Genomic DNA, 9,714 nt, shown 5'->3' with positions numbered 1-9,714 from the left:
CCACCCAAGGCAGTCTCCAAAAGCAAGCAGCACGGGGCCCCTGGTGCTCAGCTGCAGGTGGTCGGGTCCATGCCTGCAGAGAGTCGTGCGGTCCACACCCTCAAGGCTTCTGCTGTGCCCTTGGTGGGCCTCTGGCCTGGACAGTTGACTTGAGTGTTGAGGGAAATGAAAATCATGCAGTCAACACGTCTTGAATACATCACAGAGCATTTATGAAAACTGGCTTTTCAAACAATCACAGTAGTCATTATTGCTGTCCGAGAGAATTACAGAAATGGTTGGGCTTTATAAGCTGGGCTTGCATTATCTCAGGTAGTAGCCACAGGAAGTAATAATGACAGAAACTTGCCCTGACTGGGTCAAAATACAGGAGGAAAGGCTAAACTCAGTTACCCTGTGGGTAGCACAGCTCCCCAGTGCGTTCTCGCTCTGTCCATGAACTACAAACTCACCCTGAGTGTCCGGGGAACAGAAGAATTTGAGAAAGAAGTTGTAGAAAATTAGTGGGTACATTTCTGCTTACCACGTGGTTATAATACCAGTGCCGGAATTACATGTACATAATTATTTTAAAACATGCACTCACACGAACAGTCTGACCATAAGCAGCATTCAACCAGTGAATTCCCAGGTGTTAGCACCAGCCCTGATTAGGAAGACGTCGATGGTGAACGGCAAGGAAACGCGTGGGACCTGCCCGTGGTATTTACAAGGATGTTCTAAATGCTAGGGAACTGCACACCTGGAGCCGGCCCAGAGCAGCGCCCCGCAGGCTGTGCCCTGTGCAGTCAGCTGGGTTACGAGGCCCGAGAGCTCCTTCCACCTTCATCCTGTGGGCAACACACCGCCAGTGCCTGAGGCGACAGGAGGTGAGCAACACAGGCTTAAAATACGGGTCAGGTGCCAGTCTGACTACGGAGCCTCGAGGATTACTGTAAACTCAGCACGTAAGGAAATTCCAGTGAGCCCATGTGTAACGGCAGTGTTGGTCACACCCTCCTAGGGAAGCATCCAACAGGCCAGCGGGGGCCATGTCCCTGTTTAGGGGTCACGGGCATGATGGCACCGTTGTCCTGCAGCTTTGTCTTGTGCCTGTGGTGTTACCTCAGATTCTGAGGAGGACTTAGTGCTGGCCACACGGCGACAGCCAGCTGAGCTGGGCCTGTGAGAGCACACACAGGGCTGGCCCTGGGTGGTTTGGTAGACAGCACCACCTGGCTGTGTCAGGGCTCTGGTGCTCCAGGCTGGCCGAGGGCCTGTGGCCAGTAGACAGTTTATCGAGGCCCGGCACGGTGCCATCCTGTCGGGAAGCCCTTTTCTGTGGTACGTCTGAGGCAGGAGTGGCCAATGGCTTTTGACTAATTTTTGGACCATTTTCTCCTCCTACCAACTCGTCAGCGTAAAAAAAGTGCAGGCAGCTCAGATCTAAGCACAGAAATGCAAGCGTCATTTGGCTTCAAGTGAGAGTGCTCCAGTCTGCGTGCAGCTGGCCCAGCTAGAGGCTGACGCACTTGATGCACTGAAGATCTCACGTGCACTCTTGATTTGGAGAACTTGGTATAAAAATAAAGAATTCAAAATATTTAACATTTGACTATAAATTCATGTAATTTGGGTATACTTGATTAAAACGTAACTTTAAAAATGAAGCTAATAGGAAATTTAAAGTACACACGTGGCTTGTGTTCTATCTGAGAAACAGCACCTGTTGCAGACCATGCCGTCCACGGCCACGTTGTTCTGACTGCAATCTGTGTGTCCCTCAGACATCTGGGAAAGGCCAGTTCTGGTCAGACGCTTCAGTGGGGGAGACTCCAGGATTCTGCACTGTGGAAGTGACGCCGATGCTCTGTATCCGAGCTCATCTCAAAATAAAGTCCAGCAGTGCCGGCCTCGACAGCTCTGGTGTGCAAACCTGAAACCTAGTTCTGCCCTGCGACTCGCCCGTCACTCAGGAGGGACGCTGTGGAGTGTTTTCTCCACGCTCTGCACGCTCCCACTGTTCAGCTCATCTTGGAGATACATTTTCTAGCAGTAGGTCAGCCTTTGTGTAAAAAACACTGTGACATCATTAACCCAACCTGGGCTTTCTAGGAACTGACGTAATCAATGTTTGGTTCCCACCGAGGTGACTGAATTAGGTACTCTCAGAGCCGAGTTTTTCGAACCTCCATGGGTTTTCAGGAGGCCGTTTATAGACCTCACACTGATACTCACCAAGGAGCAGCCGTGTGCTCCCACCCCAGGCGAGTCTGCCGCACCCTGGCCTGCGTTTGCAGTGCTGTCCTAGAGCCCACAGAGCTGGCCACTGCGGCCCCCCTCCCAGGGCTGCAGAGGTCACAGCTGCCGGCCAGCACTGGGGAGGCCTGGGGGTGCGGGTCCCGGCGCCCCTAATGGCCACTTCCTCACCGGGCCCTGCCCCTTTCCTCATTGCTCCCTGAGATGGAACACTTACCGCAGGTAGCAGTTACGTACACCTCCAGGAGGCAGACTTCCTAAATGGGAATCAAGAAGGGAGTCTGAAAGGTTAAGCACAGGGTATGCTAACGCCGAGGAGGGAGGCCAGGACACACAGGGAAGAGGAAGGGCACCCTCTGCTGGACGGTGCGAGCACAGAAGAACAGACACCCTGGGGCCTCCCGCCAGGACGGCCAGCCGCCTCAGGAGCCAGAGCTGTAACTCCATTTTCCTACTGGAAGTGTTGAGGAAGAGCCAAAAAAATTTAAGACCTTATTTGATGGGGATTTTATCATGATGGCTGCTTTTATTATCTTCATTTTGGTCTTTGAAAATATTTTTTTTTTCAAATTAAGGATACTTATCAAAAAAGTACCTTATAATGACTCTGATAAGATGTGCATGCATTTCAACAAACTAAGAAAATTTTGAGATTAACTTATAAATTTGAGTTATTTAGATTAATTATGGTTTCTGTAAGGAAAAAGTTTATATGAAAGAGAAAAATCATATTCTGGGAAAAAACCCACAATATTAGGTCTAAATGTTCTAACTCTAAGAATCTTATTTGAAATCAGTGAGATTTTAAAGCATTTTGGTTCTTGTTTTTTAAAGTAAATTTAAAAACTGCAGTGTTGCGAGTTTCTTGATGTGGAAATTTTCAGAGCTGCACTGTAAAATGCGGGCATGTCCATCCCGAGTGTGAGGAGATGCACTGCTCCTCGTAGCATCGCCAGCGTCGAAGCAGTGTCACCGTCCACTGTGCAGGACACGGGCTTGTGAACAGTTCCTTCCTTTGATCAAGTCAGTACTGATCTTGGAGCGGACTCTTCTCCCACTGTATTCGGAGGTTTTGGCAACGATCCGTGGGAGAGACGTTTCTAAACACCTGACCTGGGATGTGGCGATTCTAGGCTCTCTGTAAACCCTCCGGTCAGGCTGCACTCAGGCACGGACACCTGCGGCCTGGGACATGAAGGGCAGCGCTCCCTGGAGAGGCTAAGCCCAGCCTCACTCCGCTTCCTTCCCCCCGGGCCTCGCCCAGCAGAAACGCTGGACGCTGGACGCACGTGAGGCTTGGTGTGCGTCTGTGACACCTGGTCCAGGACTGAGAAGCGGCGGCTCTGGGACTACCAACGGCGTCTGCAGAGAAGACTGAAGGCGGCCTCCCCACACGCGCCTCGGGCTGCTTGGTTTCGTGCCCGTGAAAGTGTGCTGCACGCTCACCCCTGGACATGGAGTTTGTTTTTCTGACCTGTGTAGCCCTGCCTCCTGCCACCGTCTCCTTGCGAACAGTCTGCACATGCTAGCGATGGGAAGGAAAGTGAAAGTCACGGGGGCGGAGTCCAGGCCAAGCCCTGCCCCTACCCAGACGCGTGCCACGCGTCACTCATCGGTCCTGGGGGGCCCTTCCATGCCTCAGAACACTGTCACTGTCAGAAAGCAGTCATGCATGACGTTAGGATGATCAACTGGTATACATGTATTTGCACCTCAGAAACAATCACTACAGTGCGTAGCATGCGTCCACACCTGCCTTGCTGGAGGACAAAGTGCGTCCAAGGCCGGGGAGGGGCGGGCGGTGGCTTCCCGGAGGCAGGAGCCACCTAGTACTCCGGCAGCGCCACCCCCTGCTGCGGGGCTCCCAGTCCCGCCACGGGGCTCTCCGGCTCGTCCTTGGGGGCCGCGGGCTCGTCCACAGCCTTCAGCTTCTCCCCAGGAGCCTGCTCCGTCGCGGGGGTGGCCGCCTGCGTGCCCTGCTCCAGGGCCGCCTCAGCGCCTCCCGCCTCCTCGGGGGCCTGCACCTTCATCTGCTCCGCCTGGGCTCCCTCCGCCGCCAGCTGGGCCTCGGCTCCCCAGGTTTCCTCGACGTCTGCAGGGGCGGCGACGGCCTCACTGCCTTCCTGGGCAGGTGGGGGCTCCTGGCCGGCCTTGTGGCTCTCCTGGCTGCTGGCATGGCTGCCGCTGGCACTGCCCAGCCGGGACGAGGCCACGACGGCCTTCACTGCCGCCTGGCGGAGGGAGAAGTGTGCAGTGTTAGCTGGGTCAGGGCCGCACCCGGCCCTGCCTCGGGGAGGGGAGCGCGTTCCCAGGGCAGGCTGGAGAGGGACGAGGAAAACCTCTCCGCTGGGCAGCTGGAGCCCGGGTCGGTGGGCGTCCCCACGGAAGATCAGACCGATGTCAGCCTGTTTCCCAAAGTGTCTGTCTCATGGAACCCCAGTTACACTGGTGTCAGTGGGAACTCTGGTGATGAAACAGGTGCATGGCCGAATGAACTTGAGACACCCCAGGTTAAGTGACTGTCACTTCAAGCAGTGTGGCAGCGGCCGAGTAGGACGCGGTCTCCGAGCCCGTGCTTACGGGGCTGGCTCGGCACCACTGGGACAGCAGAGCACCAGTCTCCATCCCGTGTTCCGTAAGACCGATGTATTCTGTGATTATGTCACCAAAGCCGCTCAAGTTTGGCCAAGTAGTTACCTACTCGTTACTAAGCAGAGCTTCAAGATTTACTCCCATATTCAGAAGGAAACAACTTTCTAACAAAGGCCAGTGTCATGAACAACACGCCACTCTGCCCGTTCAGTCACCCTTAGATGAGAGGCAGCATCCCAGTCTGCGAGCAAACCCAGACACAGGGCGCACGGCCCCTGTCAGGAGCCCTCCCCCTGCAGGGGGTGACAGCTGCCCGCATCTGTGTGACCCCCCCGCCTATGTCGGGAACCCTCCCCCTGCAGTGACAGCCCCTGGTGCCTGTGAACCCAGGCGCACAGCCCGCATCGGGAGCCCTCCCCTGCAGTGACAGCCCCCTGCAGCTGGGAACCCAGGGCACACGGCCCCTGTCGGGAGCCCTCCCCCTGCAGTGACAGCCCCCTGTGCCTGTGAACCCAGGCGCACAGCCCGCATCGGGAGCCCTCCCCCCTGCAGGGGGTGACAGCTGCCCGCAACTGTGTGACCCCCCCGCCTATGTCAGGAACCCTCCCCCTGCAGTGACAGCCCCCTGTGCCTGTGAACCCAGGGCACACAGCCTGCATCGGGAACCCTCCCCCTGCAGGGGGTGACAGCTGCCCGCAACTGTGTGACCCCCCCCCCGCCTATGTCGGGAGCCCTCCCCCTGCAGTGACAGCCCCGTGAGGCTGGGAACCCAGGCACACAGCCCGCATCGGGAGCCCTCCCCCTGCAGGGGGTGACAGCCACCTGTGACTGTGAACCCAGGGCACACAGCCCGCATCGGGAGCCCTCCCCCTGCAGGGGGTGACAGCCACCTGTGACTGTGAACCCAGGGCACACGGCCCGCATCGGGATCCCTCCCCCTGCAGGGGGTGACAGCCACCTGTGACTGTGAACCCAGGGCACACGGCCCACATCGGGATCCCTCCCCCTGCATCAGGCAGTGGCCACCAGCGACTTTCTGGCACAGTGTGGGGAGGTCCCAGCAGGGTGTCCCTGGAGTGAACAGCAGCTGGAGGGCACTTCCGGAAGTTCACAGGAAAGTGGGACCAACAGGCTGTGCCTGTTCCACAGGCTTTGTGAGGTGCCCACGTAGCAAAGACGGTAGAACCGTCATGCACGCGTCAAGAGAAAGCTCTCGCTCTCGCTCGTCTTTGTTTTTTTAAAGCAGAACCAGCCCCGGCCATCCTACCTTCAGCTTGCGCCGGGCATTGAACTCTTGGAGCTTCTTCTGCGCAGTGTCCATGTGCACGAAGTTGGCCGCCTTCCCTGTGACCCACGGGTGCTGCAGAGCCTGGAAGGTGGTCAGCCGCTTCTTCGGGTCCAAGACAATCAGCTTCCTGACCTTAAAGGACAGACAACCACTCACTCGGAGTGCCGCCCGCGCTGCACAGGGCTCCAGGGGCAGGTGTTGTGGGGCAGAGGGTTCAGCTGCCATCCGCCACTCTGGACCCCATATGGGTGTCGGTTGGAGTCCCAGCCTCTGCTCCAGATCCAGCTCCCTGCTAATGGCCTGGGAGAGCAGTGGTGGCCTAAGTCCGTGGGCCCTTGCACCTATGTCGGGGGCCTGGAAGAAGCTCCGGGCTCCTGGGTTTGACTTGGCACAGCCCTGGCTGTTACAGCCATCTGGGGAGTGAACCAGTGGATGGAGGATGGATAGCTCTTGCCCCACCCCCACAACTCAGACTTTCAAATAATAAAAAATTAATCAATCTTTAAAGACAAAAGGGCTTAAGCTCCCAGGGGTTCCCGTGGGCAGGGCCACCTTCAGGGCGAGTGCTGGGCCACCTGAGACTCGGAGTGGCAGCTGCTCTCCCGCGGAGCTGCAGGACACAGGTGCAGGCTGCCCGGGGGCTGTGCGCTCTCTGAAGGCAGAAGCAGGCCTGAGCCCACCTCACAATCTCCCGGAACTCGGAACTCAGGGGACAGCTTTGCGCTGACGGAATCTCCCTGCCTCACCGCTCTCTGAGGGCAGAGAGGGCCCAGCCCGCCTGGCGGACCCACCCCTCCCCCTGGCTTGCGCTTCCAGCTCCTGCGAACCCCTTGGGGGTACCTGAGCAGTGGGCCCCAAGTTGCGGCAGGAGCCCTTTGAGAGCCAGAGTGAAGGAGCCAGGGCCTCGCTGGGCCGGCCTGCGCCCAGGCCCGGAGGGTGCTCCTGTGTGTGAGATGAGCGGATAGTAAACTGCTAGAAACACAAAGACCATGCTGGCCTGGCGCAGAGGGGGGTGAGCCCGCTTCCGCCTCCGCCTGTGGCCCCACACACCTCTGCAGGAGCCAGGGCCCCTCCCGGGATGCTCTCGTGACACGCCCGTGAGGCCCCCGAAGCCTGCGGGGACCCTCCTGACAGCCTGGGCGTCAGGGGCTGCCGGGGTGGGTGAGGATCAGACCCGCTCCCTGCCATCCTGCGTGAGGCAGCCAGACATCCCGTGTCAGCCGAGCCACTCTGGTGGCTTCAGGTCTGGGGCCCGCCCCCTCCGTAGCTGGAGGTGGAGCCAGTGCGGCAACACTGGTCCGGGAGCAGCGGGTTGTGCGTGTGCCTTTCACTGGCTCCTGCGAGGTTCCCAGCGCCCGTGGGTCTGGGAGGACGCACCGGGTTTGCAGAGGGCACAGACCTGAGGCTGCCCGGCCTTCAACCCCACGAGGCAGCAGCAGGCCGCACAGGTTAAGAGGGGCGCATGGCAGGGAACCAAAACCTGACCGTGTGTGCCAGCATCATGCACACCAGACCGAACCCTCACCACAGCCTCACAGCCAGTACGCCCCTCCCCCACTTCCTGCTCCTCCTCCTCATGACCATCATGAAAACAAAGGGGTTACTGCAGGTCAGCACATTCGAAGACTCGGCTGCACTTGAACTGATTGGCAGCTCGCAGAAGGCCTCGCTGCGGCCCCCTGGCCCCCCGCACCCCGACCCCCCCGCGCCAGCACTGCAGCCTCTGCCCCTCCGCCAGTGACAGCCGCGTGGTCCTGCTAGTAACACGCGTGTGGGGCTCGTGTTCCCTCCGCTCCAGAGTTCAGTACAGCGAGAGGCCAACCTGGCTGGGAACGGAGGAAGGCCACCGCTCATCCTGTCCCCGTTGTCTGCCATGGACGGAAACGAGGGGACCGGGAACACGGGGGGTCTCGCCAGGGTGGCTGGTGGGCGCCCTCACCAGCGCTGTGGCCCCAACCCTCCCAGCCACCTGCACACAGGCACCCACTCGGGTGTCAGCCCTGCTGATCTCCAGGGGGTCCCCGCACAGCACGGGCGACAGAGGAGCACTTTCCCTAGTGGGCGTCGGCTCGGGAGAGGCGCCAGCACTCAGCGACAGGCACAGCGCGCCCCTGGCCCGGTGGACCCACGAGGCAGACACCTGGGGCATGGTCCCGACGTGGTAACATTTGGATGGGATCTGGGGAAGCGATTTTATTTTAGGTGAAGTCCACCAGCCGTTAGACCGCTGCCAACCACGTTAAAACAGGATCCTTCTGTGTTTGGTTTCACCCGCACAGCTTCCTCCACAAGCAGGGCTCCAGGCCGACCACGCGGCAAAAACCCACGGATTGCAGTGCCGTAACGTGAGGGGTCAGACCACGGCGAACCGTCACGGCAGGTACGGAAGGCGCATCCACACACCCTGTGCACCCGCAGTGAGAGGGAAGCCGGCGTTCGCGGGAACTAGTCCAGTTCCGGCCACACTCACCAGGTCCTTGGCGTTCAGGGAGACCTCGTCCCACCACGGGGAGATGAAGTAGTACTCGCAGTTCAGCACCCTCCTGAACATGAACTGGTCGCCTCTTTCGTCATAGAACGGTTCAAACCCACAAAGCCTAGAGAGACAAAGCGTGGGCAACATGACGTCACGAACAGCCTAGCTGCATCTCCTCAGGTTTCTGCAGGAATCCCGGGTCTACACGGGCCCTGTGGGGGCTCCCTGCTGCACTCCCACGGCAGGTGGTGAGCAAGTGAGAGGGTACGACACGGCTCAGCACTCCCCAGCAACTAGGGAGTACCAGGAGTGGCGGCACGGGGTTGGCAGTGCCAGGGACCACGACACGGGGGGGGGGTTGTGGTGCCAGGAATGACAATACAGGGACCGCAGCAGGGACCAGCGTCACCAGGGCACCAGGAACTGAGAAGACAGGGACGGCTCAGAGCCCCAGTGAGCATCAGATGCAGGAGTTAGGGTTCTGGGGCGCGGGGAGGGGGTTCTCTGCAATGCCTGACGCACCGTTTGGCTTCCGTCCACTGCAGCGTGAAGTCCGCGTGAGCAGCCAGGACTAGAACCACCGCCGGGGCTCCTGCTGTGCAGCCCCTTGTAGGCGGGGCCCCGCCCCGGTCACCTTCCCTTCCCGAGACAGAGGAACCGGGGGAAGCAGGAGCGCAGCACCTCAGGCCCGAGAGGCGTCGCCGGCTGCGTGGGGACTCCACGCCTGCACCGTGTGCGCGTGGGTGGAGGTTCTGGACTCACAGGGAACCACCGGCACTGTGGGCAAGGCCAAGCCGGGACATGTGCTGCACGTGCTACAGGAGGCATTGGGTGTGCGCGTGCATGTGTGTGCATGCATGTGCACATGTGTGCATGTGTGTGTGTGCATGAATAAGCTAAGAGACATCACACCAGGGTGTGTGCTGCAGCAGGAGGCATTGGGTGTGTGCGTGTGTGTGTGCATGTGTGTGTGTGAATAAGCTAAAAGACCATCACGCCAAGGTGTGTGCTGCACGTGCTGCAGCAGAAGGCATGGGGTGGGGGTGAACAAGCTAAATGACATCTTCCCCTGATGGCGAGAGGGACTCCAACGGAACTTCCCACTGGGCTAGTCTCTGTC

The 9,714-nt window shown here is 59.1% G+C and overlaps 1 protein-coding gene across 3 annotated transcripts in view; it reads right to left on the bottom strand.

Moving 5' to 3' along the window:
• Positions 1–190: 190 nt before the first annotated feature.
• The window catches only part of CAMK4 (calcium/calmodulin dependent protein kinase IV), a 177,829-nt gene continuing 168,305 nt past the window's right edge, over positions 191–9,714 (bottom strand). For all 3 annotated transcript variants that reach the window (XM_070075969.1, XM_051834544.2, XM_051834545.2), the window contains 3 exons: positions 8,589–8,715; positions 6,098–6,250; positions 191–4,469 (listed from right to left, as the gene is read on the bottom strand). In XM_070075969.1, the coding sequence (XP_069932070.1) occupies positions 4,065–4,469; positions 6,098–6,250; positions 8,589–8,715 (685 nt within the window). In that variant the 3' untranslated portion in view covers positions 191–4,064. The remainder of the gene's footprint in view (positions 4,470–6,097; positions 6,251–8,588; positions 8,716–9,714) is intronic.

The sequence above is a fragment of the Oryctolagus cuniculus genome, chromosome 6 (assembly GCF_964237555.1).
Source record: "Oryctolagus cuniculus chromosome 6, mOryCun1.1, whole genome shotgun sequence".
Classification (NCBI taxonomy): Eukaryota; Metazoa; Chordata; class Mammalia; order Lagomorpha; family Leporidae; genus Oryctolagus; species Oryctolagus cuniculus.
This window is presented reverse-complemented; position numbering and strand designations above follow the sequence as displayed.